The following is a 24,507-nucleotide window of genomic DNA, read 5'->3' on the forward strand; positions in this document are numbered from 1 at the left end:
CGTGGCGGGCGGTGTCATGGCCGCCCTCGGCGCGAGGACCCCGCGAGGAGGCGCCATTTTAGAGTCCTTTCGCCGAGTTCGCCCGAGTTTCGCCGCCGCCGCCGCCGTTTCGCTTCTCCGCCGCCATGAGCGTCGTGGACCATGTGCGGGAGATGGCGGCCGCCGGGCTCCACTCCAACGTGCGGCTGCTCAGCGGCCTCCTGCTCACTATGAGCGGGAACAACCCGTGAGTGTGGAGGGCCCCGCTGGAGCGAAGCGGGGAAAGGAGACCACGCAGCGATCGGCCGTGGGGAAAACAACAACAAGCAGCCTTGCCGCTCACATCCTCCCCCCCCCCCCCATCGCTATAGGGCTGGGGATGATGGGCGTGGAGATTCCAGAGCAGTGCTCCTCGACCTCGGCAGCTTGAAAATGGGGAGGGGGGGGACTACAACTCCCAGCTTTGGTTGCTGGCTGGGGGATTCTGGGAGTTGTAGTCCTCGTGCCCCCCTATATTCAAGCTGCCAAGATTGAGAAGGCCTGCTCTTGTAGACTCCATGGGAGGCTGGCTTGGGAGGATGGGATAGGGAATCTAGTCAGGGTGGGCATCAAAAGTGAGTGGTCAGGCTGGGGAAGATGGGAGTTGTAGTGCGAGAGCCCAGCAGAAAGAAGCTAGGTGGGGGAAAGCTTACCTTGCCAATATTTGCGCTAGAAATTTGCCTCCTTAGGCTGGCCCTGCTGTATTTTCTCTTGAGTTTGGCCTACCTCGCAGGGTGGGTGTGCAGCAGGGGAAGGGAGTGCCAGGAAGAGGCGGGCTCTGACTGTAACGCGTCTTCCTTGCAGGGAGCTCTTCTCCTCCTCGCAGAAGTACCAGCTGCTGGTCCACCACGCCGACTCCCTCTTCCACGACAAAGAATACCGCAACGCTGTCAGCAAGTACACCATGGCGCTCCAGCAGAAGAAGGCGCTGAGCAAGACCTCCAAAGTCCGGCCCTCCACCGGCAGCGCAGCCTCCACTCCCCAGAGCCAGGTGGGTGCGGGGCCCACCTGCCCGAGTCAAACCACGATTGTTCAGGAAGCCGGCCCCCTCCCGACGCTCAGAATAACAGAGTCGGAAGGGACCTGGGAGGTCTTCTAGTCCAACCCCCTGCTCAAGCAGGAGACCCTCTAGCATTCAGGACAAATGGGCTATCCAGTCTCTTCTTGAAGACCTCCAGTGATGGATTAACTTCCACTGGTTAATTCTGCTCACGGTTGAGAAATTTCTCCTTAGTTCTAGGTTGGATCTCTCCCACCTTATCCCCTTCTCTCCCCTCAGTCTAACTCCTTAGCATCAGAGCGTTTTTCAGGTGGGGAGGGGGAGTAGAATGTCTAAACTCGCATGCCGAATGAGTCACGCGCTGGCCACGCCCACGTGGCAGTTGGAACAGAATTCTTTCTAGGTGGGGAGGGGGAGTAGAACTCCTTAGCATCTGAGCGTGTTAATAATAATACAAGAAATACCAATGATCTGATGGTCATTTTGAAAAATCCTTTCTTAGCAATCACCTAGAAGCCAAGAGGAACATACGGGCCAAATTTCAAGTTTGTAGGTTTCATGGCTTTGGAGATTTTGGGTTGATGCGTGAGTGGTATTTCGCAGATAGATGATAGATGATATAGATAGATAGATAGATAGATAGATAGATAGATAGATAGATAGATAGATAGATAGATAGATGATAGATAGATAGATAGATAGATAGATAGATAGATAGATAGATAGATAGATAGATTGATTATGCCTGCTTCTTTCCCCCCCCCCCCCCCGTAGTGTCTGCCCTCTGAAATCGAAGTGAAATACAAAATGGCCGAATGTTACACCATGTTAAAGCAAGACAAAGATGCCATTGCCGTCCTTGATGGCATTCCTTCCAGACAGAGGACCCCCAAGGTAGGTTCCTCTCCATGGATTGAACCCCCTGGGCGAGTTTTTTTGTTTGTTTTTCCTGGCACCTGAGATGTTCACACACAAGGACCTCACTTTGCTGCCAAATCTAAGGCGCTCTTGCAAGGCCCGGGTCTTGTGTGTTGGAGGTTGCTGTGTGGGTGTGCGTCTATCTCTCTCTCTGAGTCGAAAGCTTGTTGCTCTGTTTTTCCCTCTTGCAGATTAACATGATGCTGGCCAGCTTGTACAAAAAAACCGGCCAAGAGCGTTCCTCGGTGACCAGTTACAAGGAAGTTTTGAGGCAGTGCCCGCTGGCTCTCGATGCCATTCTAGGTAGCTCCCCCACCTCCTTCTACCTCTTCCATTGCTTGTCGCCGTTGGCAAGGAATAAGATTGGCTAGTTTGACCAAAAGGGATGACCAAGCGTCACAAATCTCAGGGAAGGGAGGCTGGAACGTGTCGGGGGGGGAGGGGCTTGCACACACATTGCCTTATGGGTGCGCATGGACACTATTGCACGATCACAAGTTTTCAGCACGCAATAAGAAAAAGTTCAGCCATCACTAGGATAGGTTCTGCTTGAGCAGGGGGCTAGAGTAGAATAATAATAATAATAATAATAATAATAATAATAATAATAATAATAATAATAATAATAATAATAATAATAATAATAAATATTTATTTCTTAGCCGCACCCTCTCCCGAAGGACTCGGGGCGGCGTACAACAAAACATAGGAAATAAATATATCGACATACATATAACAAAACATATACCAAGACATATATACGACATATACAAGGAGGAGGTGAACTGATAGATAAAAACAAGTAAAAACACAATGTTTAAAAACCCCTAAATAAATTGAATACAATTAAAATACCCCAAATAAAAAACCCATCCAAGGTCCCTTCCAGCTCATTTGTTCTATTCTATCCTATGATCTCCTGATCACAGAGATCAGGAGATTAAGCGTAGAGGAAACTAGTTTTACCAAACCCTGAATTATTTTCATCCTTTTTTTTTAAAAAAAGAATTTATATTGTCGCCTATTTGCACATGGCAACTCAAGGCGGTTCGCAGAATATAAAACCTCATTTAAAAAGAAATAAAATTAAGAAAAAAGAATCTAATAAAATAAAATACTGCATTCAGTTTTGGTCGCCATGATGTAGAAAAGATGTTGAGACTCTAGAAAGAGTGCAGAGAACAGCAAGAAAGAGGATTAGGGGACTGGAGGCTAAAACATAGGAAGAACGGTTGCAGGAACTGGGTATGTCCAGTTTAATGAAAAGAAGGACCAGGGGAGACATGATAGCAGTCTTCGGATATCTCAGGGGTTGCCACAAAGAAGAGGGAGTCAAGCTGTTCTCCAAGGCCCCTGAAGACAGGACAAGAAGCAATGGGTGGAAACTAATCAAGGAGAGAAGCAACTTGGAACTAAGGCTGACAGTTAGAACAATTAATCAGTGGAACAGCTTGTCTCCAGAAGTTGTAAATGCCCCAACACTGGAAGTTTTTAAGAAGATGTTGGATAGCCATTTGTCTGGAACAGTAGAGGGTTTCCTGCCTAGGCAGGGGGTTGGACTAGAAGACCTCCAAGGTCCCCTCCAACTCTGCTATTGTATTGTATTCTAAAATCCCCCACCCATGGTCCCCTCCGTCCACGCTGGGTGGGCTTCATCTCCCACCAAACTCTCCAATCTGGTCTGGTTGCCTTCAGCTTCGAGAACAAGCCTGTTCCTGTCAGCCTGGACATCGTAACCACAGTCCGTCCTCTTCTATAGGCTTGTTGTCGCTCTCGGTGAAAGGCGCAGAAGTGGCTTCCTTGACCATGAACGTGATTCAGAGCATCCCAAACCTGGATTGGCTTTCGGTGTGGATCAAAGCGTACGCCTTTGTGCACACGGGCGATAACACCCGAGCCATCAACACGATCTGGTGAGCCCCCAGACTAAGATCCCGGTGGTTTAATCCGGTTAGGATGCAGAAAGCAGAACGATGGGGATTCCGGAATCTTGTTTTAGAACCCATCCTATTTTTCCCCATTTCTGTTTCTTTTCCCCCCCACCCCCCACCCAAAAGCTCGCTGGAGAAAAAGTCGCTCCTGAGAGACAATGTGGATATATTGGGCAGTTTAGCAGACTTGTATTTCAGAGCCGGCGACAACAAGAATGCCATCCTAAAATTTGAACAGGCCCAAATGTTGGATCCGTATTTAATCAAAGGTAAGGCTTCAGGTGCCGTGGCCCCAGGGGCTAAGGCGCTCAGCTCGTCAATCGGAAAGGTCGGCAGTTCGGCGGTTCGAATCCCTAGTGCCGCATAACGGAGTGAGCTCCCATGACTTGTCCCGGCTTCTGCCAACCTAGCAGTTCGAAAACACGTCAAAAAATGCAAGTAGAAAAATAGGGACCACTTTTGGTGGGAAGGGAACAGCCTTCCGTACGCCTTCGGCGTTGAGTCATGCCGGCCACATGACCACGGAGACGTCTTTGGACAGCGCTGGCTCTTCGGCTTTGAAAGGGAGACGAGCAGCGCCACCTAGAGTCGGGAACAACTAGCACATAGGTGCGAGAGGAATTTTTTACCTTGTGGTCCTTCTGAAGTTTTTTTTTTCTCCCCGTTTGCGTTTCTTAGGAATGGACGTCTATGGTTACTTACTGGCTCGAGAGGGTCGCCTGGAGGATGTGGAGAACCTCGGATGCCGGCTCTTCAACATCTCCGACCAGCACGCCGAGCCTTGGGTTGTCTCAGGGTAACCATGACCATTCCTAACCTTCCTCCGAAGGGTTGGGAATCCCCCCGAGCTCCCTTTCAGGCCTTCCCTCTCCCTCCTCTCCGCAGCTGCCACAGCTTCTACAGCAAGCGCTACTCGCGGGCCTTGTACCTGGGGGCCAAAGCCATCCAGCTGAACAGTAACAGCGTCCAGGCCCTGCTCTTGAAGGGGGCTGCCCTACGGAACATGGGCAGAGTGCAGGAGGCCATCATCCACTTCCGCGAAGCAATCCGGCTCGCCCCCTGCAGGCTGGATTGTTACGAAGGTGAGAGGCTGCGTGGGGTAGATGTTTTGAGAAGCCTCAAAATCCCCACCGGGTGGGAAATGGAGGCTGTTGGTTTCCTTTTGGGGCATCTCTGACTAATACCACTCTGTCAAGCCCTAGTAAGGCCACACCTAAGAGTATTGCATCCAGTTTTGGTCCCCACACTATAAAAAAAGATGTGGAGACTCTCGAAAGAGTGCAGAGAAGAGCAACCAAGATGGTGAGGGGACTGGAGGCTAAAACATAGGAAGTACGGTTGAAGGAACTGGGCATGGCTGGTCTAGGGAAGAGAAGGACCAGGGGAGACAGGAGAGCATCTTCCAATATTTGAGGGGCTGCCACAGAGAGGAGGGGGTCAAGCTATTCTCCAAAGCCCCCAAAGGCCAGACAAAGAACGATGGATGGAAACTGACCAAGGAGTGAGTCAACCTGGAAATAAGGAGGAATTTCCTGACAGTGAGAACAATCAACCCATGGAACAGAAGTTGTGGGAACTTCATCCCTAGAAGCTTTCAAGAAGAGACTGGACTGCCATTGGTCAGAAATGGTGTAGGGTCTCCTGCTTGGGTGGAGGGGGTTGGACTAGATGACCTATAAGGTCCCTTCCGTTAATCTGTTAAGCTTCTGTGTAGAAATTGGTGGACATCACTAGAGTTATCTTGAGAATCTCGATCATCCATGGTTGTCCCAGAGGTGCTTTTCAAAAAGCAACAGGGCTTCATTGGGTTTCATTGCTGTGTTTCTGAGCCCCCTCCTCTTTCCTTCGCTGCTGCTGCTGCTTCACCGTCCTTCTTCTGCCCTCCAGGTCTCATCGAGTGCTACCTGGCCTCCAACAGCCTCCGGGAGGCCACCGTGATGGCCAACAACGTCTACAAGACCCTGGGAGCCAACGCTCAGACGCTGACGCTCCTGGCTACCGTCTGCCTGGAGGATCCCGTGGCCCAAGAGAAAGCCAAGACCTTGTTGGACAAGGCCCTGATGCAACGCCCCGATTACATCAAGGCTGTGGTCAAGAAGGCTGAACTGCTCAGTGAGTTGGCTTCACACACACACACCCCCAGTCCTTTTAGATGGGCTCTGAAGGGAGCCTGTCCGCTCTGGAATTTGCATTGGGGGGGATTTCCTGTTGGTTGATGGATTTGTTTGTTTATTTATGTATATCCTGCCTTTACTATTTTGTATAAATAACTCAAGGCAGCAAACACGGACAATACTCCTTCCTCCTCCGCTTTTCCCCATAGCAACAATTCTGTGAGTTGGGCTGAGAGAGGGAGGGGCTGGCCCAGAGTCACCCAAGCAGCTTTCATGGCTAAGGTGGAACTAGAATTCCCAGTTTCCTGGCGATTGGCCCCAAATCACCCAGCCGGCTTTCATGTCTAAAGTGGGACTAGAACTCCCAGTCTCCTGGTGATTGGCCCCAAATCACCCAGCCGGCTTTCAGGGTTCAAAAAACGTTGCTTGGATTGCTGCTTTTAATTTTCCTTTCCCGACAGGCCGAGAGCAGAAGTACGATGACGGGATCGCTCTGCTCCGCAACGCCTTGGCCAACCAGAGCGACTGCATCCTACATCGGATGTTGGGAGACTTCCTGGTGGCCGTCAACGAATATCAGGAAGCCATGGACCAGTACAGCATCGCCTTAAGGTAGCCCTTCCAAATTCTGGTGGCTTCTGCCTTCGTTCCTCTCCTTCTCTTAACGCTGCTCTGCATCTCATTAACTCACGGCCACTGATGCAGAAAGGCCTCAACGGGTGGGACTCAGCCGGTTCAGACCGGTTCGGGGGAACCGGATGTTAATTTAATCGGGCAGCAGATTCGGAGAGTGGGGAGGGTTGGGGAGGAACCTGGGCCAGTCCTGGAGTCTGGGGAAGACTCTGAGGAGGGCTCTGCGTTGGAGGCAGAGAGGGGGCCAGGGCCGTCTGACAGTTCTCAGCTGCCTTCGGAGTCGGACATCAGTGAGGCAGAAGAACATCTGGAGCCTGTTCCCAGTGTGTGCATGCGCAGAGTGGCCAGATGAAGGGAAGAGCTAAGGAACAGGGGTCGACTTAGGAGTAAGGCCAGAGGTGGACGATGAAGGGCCCCTCCCAGGGGAAATAAAAGAGGAGCGATGGGGAGTGGAGTTTGCAGGAGACCATTAGTTTGCTTCATTGGTTCCTGACTCTCCGAGACCCCTTGCCAAGTTCTGCAGAGATCGGCCTGGCAGCTCTCCAAGCCAGAGAAGGTCTGTGACTGTAAATCCTCCCTTGAAAGACTTTGCTCAATGTGAATGAGCAGAATTCACAGTCAATGAATAAAAAGGGTTTTTTGTCGGGAAAAGGAGTTGGCTTCAGGCTCTCGGGAAGCCTCAGTCAGAACAGTGGCAGGCCAGGTGAGGATTCCCGCCGTCCAGGCCGTGATCTTTCTGTCTCCCCTCCCCAGTTTGGATCCCAACGACCAGAAGTCGCTGGAAGGCATGCAGAAAATGGAGAAGGAAGAGAGCCCCACCGACGCCACCCAGGAAGAGGATGTGGACGACATGGAGGGCAGCGGAGAGGAAGGGGACCTGGAAGGCAGCGACAGCGAGGCGGCTCTGTGGGTCGATCAGGAGCAGTGGTTCCGTGGGCAGTGAGGCCACCGTTCTTAACGCGCGAGGGACGGCTGGTGTCCTCGCCTTCCGTGGCCAGGACAGGAAACGTGGATTCGAGGGATAGGCCGAGGCCCGGATCCATTAAAAAGGAAGACTATTCTGCTTCTCCATAACATTTGTCATTTCTATTTATGGACTGCGAAGGCTGAGCGATTTGTGTTTTAGGGGCTTCGGTACCCATTTTGGAGTCCTTTCTAAAATTAGACCCTTCAAAGGAACTTTTAAAGCCTTTTTCGCAACCCGCCTTTGGAAATCATTGCAAAAGCCATTACGCTTTCTCCCTAAAGTGGGAAGCTTTTCTCCTTTGGTGGAAGAGCAGCTTTTATTCTGAGCCTTCAGAGGCCCAAACGCCTCCAGGAACTGGCAGGAGGGGGGATTTGGGTGGGTGGGGAAACAGCTTTTCTGCCCCACAGATTCCCGAGTCTTGAGTGTGAGGTTTGAGACGGAAGCCTTCTGCTTCAGGATACCTAATTGACCAACGGCAGCCGAAAGTACATCCGGAGAATTCACATCTTTTTTTTTAACAAAACAAAGCTTAATGCGTGAGTGACTTTCCTGTTGGATATTGTGGGTGTTAGATCTAGCGAGAGGGACCGTCGCCAAGCAAGGAACAGCCGGGCCAAGGTGGGATCCCAATTAGTTTTGATTAAGCTTCATCCCTTCCCTAGAAAAAGGGAGCATTAACGTGTTTTTTGCCCCCTTGATTTTCTGCTACAAATTTCCGATTTGGCTCCCATTAAATGAGTCCGTTTTGGCCACAGGTTACGCTGGGCTCGTCCCGTCGCTCACGAGCGAATGGCGTTCACCGTTTTCTCAAACTTTCGTCCGCGTCCCCAGGACGCCTTTTCTGCTCCCTCAGAACTTTTTATTTTTATGTTCAGGGGATGCTTCTCGCATGCACCCTTGTAATATTTCACCATTTCCTGAGAATAAATGTGTACCGTTGAAATAAACTGTCTTCATCCATTTTGGTAACTCAACCTGTGGCGTTATTGTGTCCGTAAAAGTGTTTTATTGTCCGTTTTCCTCATTTTAGTGGATTTTTACCTCAGTATGTTACAGCTGTAGCTTATTCAGTTATTGAATGTTTATTTAATAGGGACGTGGTGGCTCAGAGGCTAAGACGCTGAGCTTGTCAATCAGAAAGGTCGGCAGTTCAAACCCCTAGTGCTGCATAACGGAGTGAGCTCCCGTGACTTGTCCCAGCTTCTGCCAACCTAGCAGTTCGAAAGCAGGTACAAAATGCAAGTAGGAAAATAGGAACCCCCTTTGGTGGGAAGGGAACAGCGCTCCGTGCGCCTTTGGCGTTGTCATGCCGGCCACATGACCACGGAGACGTCTTTGGACAGTGCTGGCTCTTCGGCTTTGAAACGGAGATGAGCTGCGCCTCCTAAAGTCGGGAACGACTAGCACATACATGCAAGAGGAACCTTTACCTTTAATGTCTATTTCTTCTGGTTGAACACAAATAAGGATGAAAACACCCAAAAAGTTTTTATTTAAATATCTTAATCTATCAGACCTGAAATCCATGCATGCCATGGCTGAATAACATCATTCTGCCTCTTAGCTTATTATCGTTTGGTGAAAATTTTTATAATTTACTTTACATCGAACGGAGCCCTGGCTGAGCTCTTTGCAGTTGACAGGTGAGGGCTAATAATTCCTGCTTACCAGCCCATGCTAATATTTTTGGACAAGCCGCCTGTGGTCTGGCAAAGGGAGGGTCGGCTTAATCACTAACACTTAACAGTGGGAGCGCGTTGGATGTTTCACGGCAGTGACAGATGTTTACATCATTAAACCTGTGTTTAAAATTACCGACAGCTTTCTTCCGGGCGTAGAAAGAAACGGACTTTAATGGACTTGAAAAATGCGAGTCCTTGGATCTGGGCCTTTCAATGCAGGCTTTCTTTTCGCAATTATAATTGTCATCCTACTGTGACTTGGACGCCCCCGAGGCTATGAATTTCTGCTCCAAAAAGCTTTCAGCATTGTATAGCAAATGAACAAGAGGAGTGACATTTATTTCCCAGACCAGAAACGGTGACAAAGTGCCCTCGTTTCCCTGAGCAACAGGAATCTGACAGAGGTTGGTGGTTGCCTGGTGTCCCCCACCCCCCAAGGAAACCACACGTTGGTTTCAGAGTTTGGCCTTTGAACCCTGATGCTGGAGAAGACTCCTGTGAGTTGGCAGATCCAACCGGTCAGTCCTAGAGGAGATTAACCCTGACTGCTCTTTAGGAGGCCAGATCCTGAAATGGAAACTCAAAAGACTTTGGCCACTAAGGAGAAGGCAGGACTCCCTGGAGAAGAGCCTCCTGCTGGGAACAATGGAGGGCAAAAGAAGAAGGGAACAAGAGAGAATTAGGTGGCTGGATGGAGTCACCAAAGCAGTAGGCGTGAGCTTCAATGGACTCCGGAGGATGGTAGAGGGCAGGAAGGCCTGGAGGAATGTTGTCCATGGGGTCGTGATGGGTCGGACACAACTTTGCAACTAACAATAAGGAAAAAGCTCCAGAAATGGGGGGAAGCCCTCCAGACAGCCTTTTCTGTTGGAGGAAGACCCCAACAATTGAGAATGCTAGGGTTGGGCCAATGGGCCCCCCCCCTGGGCCCTCATTTGCACCCCTCTTGATTTACCCATATGGTGGGGTATTGCTTCCACAGCTCTTTCTAGGCTTCACCACCCAGTTTGTTTACTGCAGGTGCTAGAGAGCCTGGCTCCTCTAGAGAACATACTCTATGGTTGCTGGAACTCAATTGGGTTGGTTTACACAATGCTTTAAGCCAGGGGTCTCCAACCTTGGCAACTTTTAAGACTTGTGGACTTCAACTCCCAGAATTCCTGGAAGTTGAAGTCCACAAGTCTTTAAAGTTGCCAAGGTTGAAGACCCCGGCTTTAAGCAGAAGTTTTTCAACCTCTTAAGATGGGTAGACTTCGCCAAGGTGGCTTTTCAAGAGGCAGCCTTCTGAAGAAGCTCCTTGGATGAGAAGTGAAACGTCTTCACGGAAAAACAAAGTCCAATTTGTCTCTTGGGAAACAAAAGTACCTTTGGGACAACTATGACTTGGATGACTTGAAGATTTCCAAAAGGGTGGATTTCAACTCGCCAAAGTCCCTGGCTTTTTCCAAACGAAGGTTTTTGGGGAGCAAAAACCAGGGAAACATTGGAATTAGAAAACAAAGAGTTCACAGAACATAAATCCGGCAACATCTGGAGAATGCCTCATTTGACAAAAGATGAGCTGCCAATTTTCCCTCTTGATTTCTCTATAAAATCCTTCGTTTCTTTCTGGCGTTAACCAACTTGGAGATGGCTAAATTAACCCGGCAAAAAATATCCTCCAGGAACGTAGATCACGTGGAAATGAAATGAATTTTCCTGTTCCAAAATAACCCTCCGAGGCAAAGTTTTATTCCCAAGTATAAACAAAGCTCAATTGATTCAATGTTTAATATTGTTGGCCTTAGCTCAAGTAGAGTTAACGGCAACCCAGCCGTCACAAAAGCTTGGACTGTAAACTGGAAGCCAAGGCTGAAATCTTTTTATAGGAAATCTCTTAAAATAACACTTTATTCCCAGCCTAGAAGCCCCCTAATGCTTTCTGCCAAGGATTACCAGCAAAAATCCCCACTATAATTACTTCTGTTTCTCGTGGCTTCTTCTCTTCAAAGCAGATGCCATGCAGAAGAAGAAGAAAAAATCCCCTGATCTAATCCATTAATGCCACAACTGGAAGCAATAAAAAATACCAATTCCAATCGCAAGGAGTATAAAAGAATATTCAAAACAAAAAAGAAGCCTCACCATTTTCATTTGCAAACGAGGGAAGGATTTCTTTCATGTTACCATCTTTTGTTGTCCTATCAGGATGACAACTGTTGTGTCGTTAAATTTTGCTTTCTAAATGCTCTTCAAGAGCAGATGCAATTTTGGGGCTGCGGATGCCAAGTTCAAAAGATTCACTTTTAAGTTCCAGCCCCCTTTTTAAAAACTAAATTGTAACGGCTGTAATTGGCTGGCTGGTGAAAGAGTCCCATCATTTGAGGCTGGAAGACAAGCTACTTAAAAGGTAAAGGTTCCCCTCACACATCTGTGCTAGTCGTTCCCGACTCTAGGGGGCGGTGCTCATCTCCGTTTCAAAGCCGAAGAACCAGCGCTGTCCGAAGACGTCTCCATGGTCATGTGGCCAGCATGACTCAATCCGAAGATGCAAGGAACACTGTTCCCTTCCCACCAAAGGTGGCTCCTATTTTTCTACTTGCATTTTTTACGTGCTTTCAAATTGCTAAGTTGGCAGAAGCTGGGACAAGTCACAGGACTCACTGTTAGGTGGCGCTGGGGATTTGAACCTCCAAACTGCCAACCTTTCTGATCAACAAGGTCAGCGTCTTAGCTACTGAGCCAACGCATAAGTCCCGTAGCTCCTTACAAGAATATTTAATCAGTGAAGAGATCTAATGACTGGAAACGTAACAACCGAAGTTTGATTGTGATGCTCTCTGCCTAAATTGCAAAGCAAGAGGCGTCAGACTCCAGATCTTGAAAATACATCAAAGGCAAAGGGTGTTACTGTAGAATAAGTTTTTATTTTACCCGAAACCAGGATGGTAGTGTGATGTTCCATCAGACGTTATTTACAACTTCTAAAAAAAAAGTCACACATGCTATCTTAAAAATGGATCCGAAGGGCTCCCCACGCCAGGAGCCACGCCAATAAACCCTCGGCCACATTTCGCCCGTGGGAATTCCCTCGAGGTAGGATCCAGGCGACGGCGTGTCTCCCGCGGGCTGCCGCTCAGGTTTGGAAATCCATCCGAGAAAAGTATCAAGGAAAGAAAACCGAGGGGGTCTGCCTGCTGCTTTGCTGGCGTTGGGAAGCCCCTCCAGGTTGAGCCCTCTCGTTCGGATAAAATGCATCACGCCTCGTGTATTGCACTGAACGACTTTAGATTTTTTAAATAAGTTACAGTGCAAAAAGAAAAGTCTATTTGCACACTCCGGGTGTTTATTGTTTGTTTCCTTTTCCTTTTTTTTTTTAAAAAAAGAAGAAGCTGAAGTTATGGAATTTGAAGGTTTAAGAGTTTTCTTAAAACATTTCGGGAACGGTACCATCCATCAATGATCTGTATAAATAGAACTGCATATTGTACAGAGCTGTTTAAACTGTTAACTTTTTTCTTTTTAAGATACAATAGAGGTCATTGGCTACGTACAACTGAAAAGCATGCGTTGACAGTCTAATACTGTACATTTGATAAAGGATCAATAACATTTTACACAATGAAATATGGAAAAAGGAGGGGGGGGGGAGAAAAAAACTTGGCCGGATCATCACTCATATTTCTTGCTCAGCAGGTTAAAGGGAGCCTTGTCTTCATGCATTCCCAGTACATCTTTTGCAGAGGTTTTGTTTTTATCAGTTAAAAACTATATTGCACAATTTGGTAGATCCGTATATATAAACTTTTAGTTGAAAGAGCACCACACACTTCCTTCACGGAACACAAGTTTGCAGTTCAATTTTTTTTTTCTCCTTCGCTTTCGGGAAGGCTTTTTAAAAGTTTTTTGTTTTCCATGTACAAGACTCATGCAGATGTTTTCAGCAGATGCGTTGCTAAAGACACATGCAAGAAAATTAACCTTACAATTCTGCAAAAATTGGTTTAGGACCAAATGATTTACTCCAGTATCACTGCAAAGGAAAAAAGAGAGAGAGAGAGAGAGAAAGAGAAAGAGAGAGAAAGAGAGAGAAAGAGAGAGAAAAGAAAACATTAGTGATAAAAGACAGATAAAGAAAGCATAATCAAAGCAAAAGATTGCTTTTTTTTTTTCTTTTTAAGACTTAGTAGTGATAGACAATTGATCATAACTTCCCACGAGCCAACAGGAAAATACAGATTAGTGGAAAAAGAACTAAGCATTAAAAAGCTAAGAGGACATTTAGAATGAGGAGGTTTCCTTCATCCACCCGAAAGCTGCAAGCTGGTTAGTGGATCACACACAAATACAGTCAATTGTGGAGTTGAGACATTTTTCAGAATTGTACCTTCCCTTTTAAGACCCCAAAAGTACAAACGGGGGCTTGTAACCCCTCTCCTTGGGGAGGGTTGAACCCTCAACACCTGGAGCCCAACTGAATCTAATCCATCCTTCCATATTCACTATTTAAGAGAGAGTCAGATTAAGGGTTTTGAAAGCACAAACAACTTTCAAACAGCATTGTTACTATTGCCTAGCAATGTATAGCTATTTTTCTTCCCTGGGCGTGTAGGCCACTCATATTTCCAGATTCCTAGGTCTCGTTTGTCTGGGGTAACCAACAGCCTTTCAACGCAACCTGGTCTTAAACCGTTTGGCTTTTCCTGTCGAGGCTTCCCCAGCCATTGTGCTATGCAGAATGACTAGCTGAAGGGTGTGCCAGAAAGTACCCATCTCTTTTGGGGGTGGGGGGGTGGCTGATGGGTAAAAAAAATGCGCTTCTAAGCCACGAGCAGAGATTAGGGAACTAATGATTAAGCAGTGCAAGATGTACGAACAAGACAGGTGTGAGGACACAAGACAATCTGCATTCTTGTTGCATGCTTTGTCTCTCCTGGAATCCCCCCTGCTTTCTCTTTGCATGCAGCTAATATTTTTATGGGGCTGGGGGGGGGGGATTGTCCTGTGTTATTTTACAAGGTCTCCCACCTCCCTTTTTGATGCTCCCCGGAGGGGGGGAAAAAAAGGAAAGTTCAAAACCGAGCAGCTGTAAATCTGTACACAAAGCAATTTGGAAACAGCAACAAGCCACGTTCTGCTGATTTAAGAGGGCAGCTGTATTGTGTAAATAAAAGAAAAAGGGAGAGAAACAAATAACCAGGGGCAGCCCAGCTCTGCTATTAAAAATAGATCATCCTGCTGCCGTCTTAGAATCGGTTGTGGCCCAAGGCACGAGGAGAGGGAGGACGGACGCTGGGCTGGGTGCTATTTGCAAAATCGAGCCTAACCCGGGAACGAAGAATGTCTGCAACCGTAACTCACTCTCTTGTTGGTGCAAATGGGAAAACAGCACAGACTCACATACTTTTGGAAGCAAGGGGCTGTTCTAGGCTTCCCCAGAGCAAACTCCTGGTCCTGGCAAAAAACCTTTTCGCTCCTCTGGGAGGGGGCCTTCATCGTCCACCTCTGGCCTTACTCCCAAGTCGACCCCTGTTCTTTAGCCGTTCCCTTCGTCTGGCCGCTCTGCACAGGCGCACGCGGGGAACAGGCTCCAGCTGTTCTTCTGCCTCACTGATGTCTAACTCTGAAGGCAGCTGACAACTGGCATATGGCCCCGGCCCCCAATCTGCCTCCGACACAGAGCCCTCATCCGAGTCTTCCCCAGACTCCAGGTTCCTCCCCAACCTCCTCACTCTCCGAATCTGCCGCCAGGGGCCTGTGGATCCGAACTATGCCAAGAAAAGCCCCATGGATGTGCTTGGAGTTCCAGGAAGCAGCCTCTCCTAGGAGAGGATTCAGAAACCCCCTGGATTCCTCCAACAGGGTCCCCTGCCATGGAGACCCAAAGCAATGCCCTTGGACGACCAGCAGAGGGAACCAACTGGCACCTCGACCTGACAGCCAAGTTAATCCTCCAGGCTCAGCTGGTCCAACTCTCTCGCGCCTTCTAAATCAAGCATGTCCCAAGAATGTAGGCCAAAATGACATAGGTTTGGACAACGGAAGAAGTCCCGTCTCTCCGTACAAAGCCAGGAATTCTCTTCCTAGCAATCTTTCAAGCAAAGCCCAGGAACAGCCAAGTGCTGACGAAGAAACCCTGCTAGACAGCACTGATGATGTTCCCTAGTTGGGTCATGAAACGTCTACATGAAAGCAGCCAAGCTCAGAGAGCATCCAAGACCCTACAGTCCTCCTCCACTCCACAAGAAAACCACCAAGTTCACACAGCACGAAGGAAAACAATCCATCTCCTCCTCTTTCTCCCCTTCTCTTCCTCCTCCTCCACCCCTCTCCCTTCCAGCACTGATAATGTTCCCTAGTTGGGTCAAGAGACGTCTGCAAGAAAACCACCAAGCTCAGAGAGCACCAAGGACCCTACAATCCTTCTCCTCTTTCTCCCTTTCTCTTCCTCCACTCTGCAAGCCCCTCTCCCTTTCAACACTGATGATGTTTCCTAGTTGGGTCATGAGACGTCTGCAAGAAAACCACCAAACTCAGAGAGTACCAAGGACCCCCGAGACTCCAAATGTTTTGAGAAGGGAATGGGGTCTGAAGGGGGGCCGGGGACTTTAGAATAAAGGCAACCAATTGAGTCTCTCGAGATTTAAATCAGCAGAAAGGCGGGAAAGGGGAAAGGTTTTTGGGTTACGCTAAGGCAGAAAAATGTAGGCTACAGAAATGTGTTTATTGAGGTCTCTGGAAGGGCACCCAGCATAGGATCCCTTCATGTTACATACATAGCACGCGCCACTGTCGAAATGGGAGAGAGATACTCACTTCAGCCGATGAAATGTTGGAAGGCATTGGAGAGAAACACCACACAGTTAGACTGTTAATGAACTTACATATCAATAACAGGACTCAGTTTGGAAAGGCAATAAACAAACACCATGCACAAACATTGGTCACAAGAGAACGATGGTGGTTAGTGCCACGGGGGGGAGGGGGGGACACAAAATAAAAAGAGTTCTCTGCAATATGTTCATTGCGTTACGTGGTATTTACAGATTTTTTACAACACACACACACACGGACACACAAGTTGTTAACTTATTTGCTGCAGCCCGAGGTGTGGCTAGCAGATGGTACCTCGACAAGGTGGCACGGAGGATTAACTTAGAATTAGAATTCTAATTCTAGAGAATTAAATAAACCAAAAAAATAAAAGTGGGGGGGGGGGGGGAACAGAGATAAATCCCAGCTCTTAAAAAAAATAAACCAACACCACAAAAATTCTGAGCCAACAATCAGGTTTGGTTGTCAATGCCCCGATTAATAACAGTAATGGAACAGGGGAGGGAGAAGAAGAAAAATAAAAACCTGACGCAAGAATTAAAATGGAATTTAGGTTAGAAATGAAAATGCCAAACAGAATGGTCTCGATTTTAAAAGAAAATTTATTCTCTCTCTCTCTCTCTCTCTTTTTTTCTTTGCTCTTTACTTAAAGTCCATCCAGATCACCTCCCTCCTTCCTTCCTTCCTTCCTTTTCTTCCTTCCTTCCTTCCCTTTCTGTTCCTCTCCCATCCCTTCCCAAAGTGGGCAATGCTGGTGTGAAACAACCTTGTTACAAGTAAAAATACAGACGATATTTAAATAAATAGTTTTGTTTCTGCTTTTTGTTTTTGATTTTTTTTTAAAAAAAGAAAAACAAAAACCTCGGGGATAGAAACGAACAAATGAATGAAAAAAAAAAACCACCACCACAACTTAATTTTAGCGGGATGCCTCTCAAAGCGACATTTTTCTGCACCGTCGAGATCAGGAAGAGATTTCTGAAGAAGGATAGAGCAAAACCAAAAAGAAAAGAAAAGAAAAAAAAGTAAGAAAGTGGGGGGGGGGGGGGAATAATTGAGGCAGAGGTCTGGTCTGACCGGTGCAGAAAATGCCCAACTGAATGATAAATGAGGATTAGATGTTCAACCATGCAGCAGACACGAAGAGAGTTCACATGTTTCTGGTTTTAAGGGAGGGAAAAATCCCCCAGGACACTCATTCCCTAAAATCTGCTACCTACCAATCACGGTTTTCTCAAAATGTGACCCCCTGCCTCCCCAACCCCGCCACCCCCAGCGCTGTCGTTGGTTTTTTTTACAAGGATGAGTGAACTATGAAACAGAACACTGTACATGCGTCTCCTCTACAAAAAATATTTGCATAAAATAGTGTTTAATTTCTCTGTACATGTCGATGGACACCCTAGTTCGTGTATAAAAGAAGTGTGGGGTGTGGGGGGGGGGGAGAAGAGGACTCACCCCACCCTCCCCACTGGGAATCAGGGGAAAGAAAATGGGAGAAAAAAAGAAAGGAAGAAAACAGAGGAAAAACCCAGAGTCTAGAATATGGAAACCTCAGTCACTGGCAAATATGTTCATGTGGAAATTCAGCAGAATAAGACAAATTGCTTGGAACATTTTTTTAAAAAAAAAATCGGATTTTTTTTTCTTTTTCTTTTCTTTTCGTTTTTTTTTTTTTAAGTTAAACATCCCTCTGACTTGCCAAGCTACCTGCTACAGGACTTTTAGGTCAAGAAAAGAACATGTCACTAAAGTTAGTGTCTGTGCTATACAGCCAAATCAACAACGGCAAGGACAGCAGCACGAACGGCCAGGAGATCCCTTCGGTGCATGCAGACAAAGGACGTGGTTTGGTGGCGGGTGGCACACTATCTTTACCCGGCTCTAGGTAAGTACGGGCCACAAATTTAAGAGTCTCGTCCAGCAGGATCACCGGCAGGGAGAGCTTGAGCACCATCAGCCACTGGGTCAGGTTCAGAGGGGTGATCTGGAAAATCAGCTGGGGAGAAGAGAAGGCGGAGGGTCAGAAGGCGGGAGCTCGTGCGAAGGGGCTGGAGCTTCAGAGCGTGCGGGTGGACTCCCGACTCCCAGAATTCGTTACACTCGACATTTCTCAACCTCGGCATCCTTAAACCGTGTGGACTTCAATTCCCAGAATCCACTAGGTCAACTTTTTTCTCAATCTCGGCAATGTTTCGATGGGTGGACTTCAACTCTCCTCCCGGGATGGTTGGGAAATCCTTCTAAGTCCACCAGGGGTGAAAGCCATTTACTTTTGCTACCGGTTCTTTAGCAATGGGAGCATGCGCCAGTGGTTCGCCCAAAGCAGTAGCATTTATTTTAACTGCCGGGGAGCATTTTTACTACTGGTTCGGGTGAACTGCTGTGAACCGGTAGCATTTCACCCCTGAAGTCCACCCATTTTAAGAGATGCAGAGTATGAGAAGCACACCTTAGCCAGATGTTTGGGGAGACCTTGGCAAATCAGGCGAAGGCAGGATGGGCTTTTGCTTTTCCTTCACCCTAGAAGGGGGTGAAGGCCCTAAGACTTTGGAGCAGTAAACCATAGCTAGCTTGTAGAGTGGCACATGACCGGGTGATGTGCTCGGAAGGGCACACGGTTTGCTTTCGCTTCTGCAAAGAGCAACCGGGAAAGAAGTCTAAGTCTCCATGGTTTAGCAAGCTGGGATTCTGATGCTCCCTATCCTGCCCCCCCCTCCCGCCCCCTCCAATGTGTGTGTTGCAGGGACTTACTGGCAATGGTTCTACATAAAGGATGAGGAAGTGGAGAGACATGGACAAGCAAATGGAGCCCAGGAGCCAGACATTCTCCCACGGAGGCATCCGTAGCAAGGACTGGTTCTCCGAGAGGCTGAGGGAGGGAAAAAAGAGAAAACGTTAGCGGCAGGAGCCTATGGGGTACAGGGCTTCCAGCTGAATCCCCCTGGAGGGCCTATGAAGGGGAAGACTACTTTAATGGAAAATGGAGTGGTGAAGAAGAGGAGGGCAGGAGGAGAAAGAGGCTAGAAGGAAGAGGAGGAGGATAGCTATAGCACTTAAGACTTATCTACCGCTTCTCAGTGCTTTTACAGCCCTCTCTAAGCGGTTTTAGAGTCAGCCTCTTGCCCCCCAACAATCTGGGCCTCCTCATTTTACCCACCTTAGAAGGATGGAAAGCTGAGTCAACCTTGAGCCAGTCAGGATTGAACCACTGGCAGTTGGCAGAATTAGCCTGCAGTACTGCACTCTAATCACTGTGCCATCGTGGCTCATATGGAGCCATGGATGGAAAGGAGAAGGAAAATGAGGCAGAAGAGAAGGAGGAGGAGGGGAGGAAGAGGAGGAGGGAAGGGAAAGGAGAAGGAAAAGGAGGGAGAGGAGGAGGGAAGGAAAAGAAGAGGGAAAAGGAGGAAGAAAGGGAAGAGGCAGGCAGGAGGAGAATGACAGTAGAAGGAAGAAGAGGAGACTGGAAGGGAAAGGAGAAGGAAAAGGAGGAAGAAGGGAAGATCTCTTCCTCATTTCAGGCATCCTAACCTGTTGAGGGCGTTGCACATCTCGATGGTGACCAAGACCGAGAGCGCCATGGTCATAGGATAGGGCGACTCAAACACCACACAGTCGACCCCTTCAAACTCTGGATTGTCCTCTTTGCACTGCAGGAAATGACTCTGAAACACAGCAGAAGGCAACCTTAACCTCAACAACAACAACAACAAAACTCTGGGGCCAATTCGCTCTTTTTCTCTACCCCAAATTCATCAAATTCATTCACCCTCCATGGTACAACACCACTAAAAACAATGCTTTGTTTTAATAAAACAAAGGTTTCTAATCAGGCTATTATTGTTAAGCAGGGACTCCTTGGATAAGTGATGAATAAGAGGGTTTTCAACAAGACTTGCGGATAGGTTTTAATAAGATTTTAAGTCCTCCAATGAAACGCCATGTAGGCAGGCTGCAAAAAACCCGAACAACCCAAACCCTCCTAAGCTTCGTTTGGAAGACCAGTTGCCAAGAACCGAAATATCAAGAAGGAAATACCAGCTGGTAGTAGGTAATTCTCGGGCCCCCGTCCGCAGCTATGAACCACCAAGCGGCAGCGCCCACTGTGGCAGCTCCAACGTAACCTTGAGGAGAAGAAGAAGCAGGGTAAGTCTTACACCACTGAATTAACAGACATCCCACCAATGGGCCACAGCTACTTGGGTCTCTCACTGCCATCGTTCAGCAAGTTTAGGTCTCATTAGTCAGTGTTGTGGCCCGCCAGCAATCAGCAGAGCTGGCAGCCAGGAAATTGAAATCCACCCACGTTCAAATGGCCAAGATTGGGGGGAAAAAATACTGAATTAAGGGGAAAGGGCTTAAGCTCTGCTCTCTCTAGTTCCGTGGCACTCAGGCAAAACACTCACATCCGATCGCCAAGTAACGGAAGAAGAGCCATCCGGAGATGAGGGGCTCTTTGGGGTTACGAGGTGGCTTGCTCATGATATCCAGATCGGGGGGGTTGAAGCCCAGGGCGGTGGCCGGAAGTCCGTCGGTCACAAGGTTTACCCATAACAGCTGGACAGGGATTAAAGCTTCCGGGAAGCCCAGGGCGGCGGTCAGAAAGATGCTAAAGGAGGAGCAAGAGAAGAAAGGACAGAGGTTAAGCCATGTTCATGCCAATGAGTGTCTTAAGCTATGATGCTTGGAAGCTAAACCACAGCTGGCCTCTTGTTTTTCACGCTCTCAGAGCTGAAAGGCAGGCTGGATCCCTGCCTGAGAGGGTGAAGTGTCCCCCATGGGGAGAGATCTCGGGGTTCTCCTCTTATATAATTCACGCTGAATGGACATAACGTATTTTTCGGAGTATAGGACGCACCTTTTCCCCTCAAAAACTGAAAATCTGGGTGCGTCTTATACTCTGAATACAGCATTTTTGGCCTCCCGAAACCCCACCCCTTCACCAAAATGGCCATGCAGAGCCGCTTTAGAGAGCTCCTGGGGGCTGGGGAGTGCAGAAATGAGTGAAAAACTGCCCATTTTTTACTCAATTCTTTCCCCCCCCTAGCCCCCAGGAGCACTCTATAAGCTTCCTAATGCCCCCCCCCCCTCTGACAAAAAGATGGGCATTTTTGCAAAAAATGGGCCATTTTGGGGAGGTTTGCAGAGCGCAAAACCTTTTTTTTTAAATTGCCTTTTCAAAATCTTGGTGCGTCTTATACTTTGGTGCGTCTTATATTCTGAAAAATATGGTAATTCACGACTAAGCGGAAGCCTAGTTCACAACATCCGGCCCTTGCTCTGCTCCTAGTTGCAAACACCGGCTGACTCACCAGACCACTTCTCCAACGTTGGAGGAGATGAGGTAGCGAATGAATTGCTTCATGTTATTGTAGATGGCCCGGCCTTCCTCCACAGCGGCTACGATGGTGGAGAAATTGTCATCTGCCAGCACCATTTCCGATGCCGACTTCGCCACGGCCGTGCCGGATCCCATGGCGATTCCGATTTCTGCCTTCTTCAAAGCGGGGGCATCGTTTACGCCGTCTCCTGTCTGGGATAAGTTTTGGGTTGGGTCAGGATGCCCAAAGAGTTTAGCGTTGGGCCCCCTGGAATTGGCTGCAGTGTCTCAGAATAGACTAATAAACTCTATTTTGATCCATCCCCTGAAAAGCAAGTCCTCCACTTATGACCACAATTGAGCTCAACCTTTCTGTTGCTAAGCAAGAGAGCTGTGAAGTGAGTCAACTGGCCTCATTTTATGACCTTCCTTGCAATAGTTAAGTGAATAACTGCAGTTATTAAGTTAGTAATTTGGTTGTTAAGTGAAGCTGGATTTCCCACTGACTTTACTTGTCCGAAGGTCGCAAAAGGGGAGTCCCATGATCCCCGGGGTGCTGCAACCATCATAAGGACATGTCAGTTGCCAAGCCTCCAAATTCTGATCCCGTAACCACGGGATTGCTGCAAAGGCCGTAAGTGTGGGAAACGGTCGCAAGTCACCTGCTTCAGGGCCTGTATAACTTCGAACTGAATGAACGGTTGTAAGCCAAGGCTGTAAGCTGTATGGCCCAACATCCCATCACAGGCTGATCTGTGCAAGAAAAGGTTGCCGCTCATTTGCACTCCCCACACGCACACTTACCATTGCTGTGATGTCATCGAAGGACTGGAGAAACTCCACAATTTTGGACTTGTGGGAGGGCTCCACGCGGGCGAAACAGCAGGCGCTCATGCAGGCTTCTCTCTGGTTGGCTGGCGAAAGTTCATCGAACTCCCGGCCGGTGAAGGCTTTGGCGGTGACGTCCTCGTCTTCCCCGAAAATGCCGATGCGCCTGCAGATGGCCACGGCCGTCCCCTTGTTGTCACCGGTTATCATAATCACCCGGATGCCCGCTTGCCGGCACAGCTTTATGGAGGAGGCCACCTCGATGCGTGGCGGGTCCAGCATTCCCACGCAGCCCACGAAGGTCAGGTTGGTCTGAAAGGGGAGCCAGGCCAGAGGGGGTCAAGGGGTCTCGGTCAGAAGGAAACTGCCCGCATTGCAACAGCCGGAGACCCCAAAGAGGAGATTGACAACATTGTAGACATCTTTATTACTTTGCAACTTTTAAAGATGTAATCTGCCACATCTTCTTCTTCTTTCCTTTCCTATCTCCTTCCTTTTAACCCTTTTTCCTTTCCACCTTTCTTTCCTTCTAACTTCCTTTCTCTCTCCCTCCACTAATTTTCTTTCCTTCCTTCTTAATTTCTTTCCTCTCTCCCTCCACTAATTTTTTCTTTCTGTCTCTCTCTCCCCCTCCCTCTCTTCTTTAGAGAACTTATCATTCCGCCCAAACCAAAGATTGCAGGGAGAGTTCATCTTGACCTCCCGGTCTAGGGCATAGCATGGTTGGGACAAGCTAGATGACGAAATGCAGAGCTTGGTATGCAGGGACTCAGCTCACCCCAAGGAGCTCTGTCCATCCAATTTGGGACTTCTACCCAGCGGGTCAAGCCATCTGTTCAAGACTCCAACAATGGAAACATTGTCCTGATAGGATACCAACCTCATAGGTAACGAAGCCTGTGGAATCTTCCAGATTCATATCCTCCCTTCTCGGTGGGTTGTCGTGGGTGGCCAAGGCCAGACAACGCAGCGTGTCCTTCCCGGTGCCCCATTCACGGATGACGGTCATGATCTTCTGCTTAATCCCCGGGGTTAAAGGTATTTTCAGGTTTCCTGCTCGGATATGGGTGCACCTGTCAATCACTCCTTCTGGAGCCCCCTGTGGGAAAGAGAAAGAGGAACCGATTCAGCCGGCAGGCTCTTTTCAATCTTTTCGTCACAGAATCACCCCGGAGCTGTTTCACGAAGGAGGTGAAGGTGTCGCTTAAACCCAGAGTCGTGTTTTGGTGTACTGGTAGTCCTCAGCATACAACCAAAATGGAGCCCAAAATTTGCATTGCTAAGCGAGACAGTTCCTAAGTGAATTCCCCACCCAACCCATTTGAACAACGTGTACAGTTAAGTCAATCACTGCAGGTGTTAAGTCAGTCACATGGTTGTTAAATGAATCTGTTTCCCTGTGGACTTTGCTCATGAGGTCACAAAAGGGGATCCCATCACCCAGGGACCTGGCCACGGTCATAAATAGAGGCCGGATGCCAAGCATCCCAATCCGTGAGGGATGCTGCAGCGGCCCGCCAGCAGACAGTGAGGAGATTGGGGCGGGACATGGGCCAGTCCTGGAGTCTGTGGAAGGCTCCGATGAGGGCTCTGTGTTGGAGGCAGAGAGGGGGCCAGGGCCGTCTGACAGTTCTCAGCTTCAGAGTCGGAAATCAGTGGGGCAGAAGAACAGCTGGAGCCTGTTCCCAGTGTGCGCATGCGGAGAGTGGCCAGACGAAGGGAAGAGCTAAAGAACAGGGGTCGACTTGGGAGTAAGGCCACAGGTGGACGGTGAATGGCCCCTCCCAGAGGGAATAAAAGAGGAGCGAAAGGGGAGTGGAGTTTGCAGGAGACCATTAGTTCGCTTCATTGGTTCGTGACTCTCCGAGGCTCCTTGCCAAGTTCTGCAGATCTCAGCCTGGCAGCTCTCCAAGCCAGAGAAGGTCTGTGACCGTACATCCTCCCTTGAAAGACTTTGCTGAATGAGCAGAATTCACAGTCAATGAATAAAAGGTTTTTTTTTGTCGGGACCAGGAGTTTGCTTCATGCTCTCAGGAAGCCTTGGTCAGAACAATTGACAGTCAAGGGCTACCTGCCATCTGGCCCATCTGTTGTGATTCCCCTTCAGTGATGTCTCTCCCCCCCCCCCCTCCTCCCGGGTACTTGCCTTGACAAACATCTTGGTCATGGCTGTCCGGCTGGGCTTGTTTGGAATGCAGTAAACGGACATGGATTTCCTATCCCGGGAGAATTCGAGCGTGAATTCTTTCCTCATCAGCTGCTTAATCACCTGCATGGAGA

The 24,507-nt window shown here is 48.5% G+C and overlaps 2 protein-coding genes across 4 annotated transcripts in view; one reads left to right on the forward strand and one right to left on the reverse strand.

Annotated features, from left to right (window-relative positions):
• Nucleotides 1–41: 41 nt before the first annotated feature.
• ANAPC7 (anaphase promoting complex subunit 7) lies at nucleotides 42–8,555 on the forward strand. The gene is made up of 11 exons (XM_081966633.1): nucleotides 42–226; nucleotides 823–1,009; nucleotides 1,793–1,912; nucleotides 2,128–2,239; nucleotides 3,696–3,849; nucleotides 3,994–4,136; nucleotides 4,546–4,663; nucleotides 4,753–4,949; nucleotides 5,755–5,979; nucleotides 6,443–6,593; nucleotides 7,368–8,555. The coding sequence occupies exons 1-11, from the start codon at nucleotides 126–128 to the stop codon at nucleotides 7,555–7,557; spliced, it is 1,698 nt and encodes a 565-aa protein (XP_081822759.1). The 5' UTR covers nucleotides 42–125; the 3' UTR covers nucleotides 7,558–8,555.
• A 3,594-nt stretch (nucleotides 8,556–12,149) lies between these two features.
• Nucleotides 12,150–24,507, reverse strand: part of ATP2A2 (ATPase sarcoplasmic/endoplasmic reticulum Ca2+ transporting 2) — a 39,387-nt gene continuing 27,029 nt past the window's right edge. Inside the window, exons 12-21 of one of the 3 annotated variants that reach the window (XR_014176481.1) lie at nucleotides 24,374–24,496; nucleotides 23,108–23,326; nucleotides 22,204–22,539; nucleotides 21,392–21,612; nucleotides 20,486–20,688; nucleotides 20,118–20,203; nucleotides 19,611–19,744; nucleotides 18,831–18,948; nucleotides 16,059–18,075; nucleotides 12,150–13,275 (exon numbers count right to left, since the gene is read on the reverse strand). Coding sequence is in view for 2 of the 3 variants with exons in the window: in XM_081966756.1 (XP_081822882.1) it covers nucleotides 17,806–18,075; nucleotides 18,831–18,948; nucleotides 19,611–19,744; nucleotides 20,118–20,203; nucleotides 20,486–20,688; nucleotides 21,392–21,612; nucleotides 22,204–22,539; nucleotides 23,108–23,326; nucleotides 24,374–24,496 (1,710 nt within the window). In the remaining variant the exon portion in view is untranslated. Of the gene's footprint in view, nucleotides 13,276–15,950; nucleotides 18,076–18,830; nucleotides 18,949–19,610; nucleotides 19,745–20,117; nucleotides 20,204–20,485; nucleotides 20,689–21,391; nucleotides 21,613–22,203; nucleotides 22,540–23,107; nucleotides 23,327–24,373; nucleotides 24,497–24,507 lie in introns of those variants that run through there. The other 2 variants (XM_081966757.1, XM_081966756.1) reach the window with 2 other exon arrangements.

The sequence above is a fragment of the Natrix helvetica genome, assembly GCF_964273705.1.
Source record: "Natrix helvetica genome assembly, chromosome: 14".
Taxonomy (NCBI): domain Eukaryota; kingdom Metazoa; phylum Chordata; class Lepidosauria; order Squamata; family Natricidae; genus Natrix; species Natrix helvetica.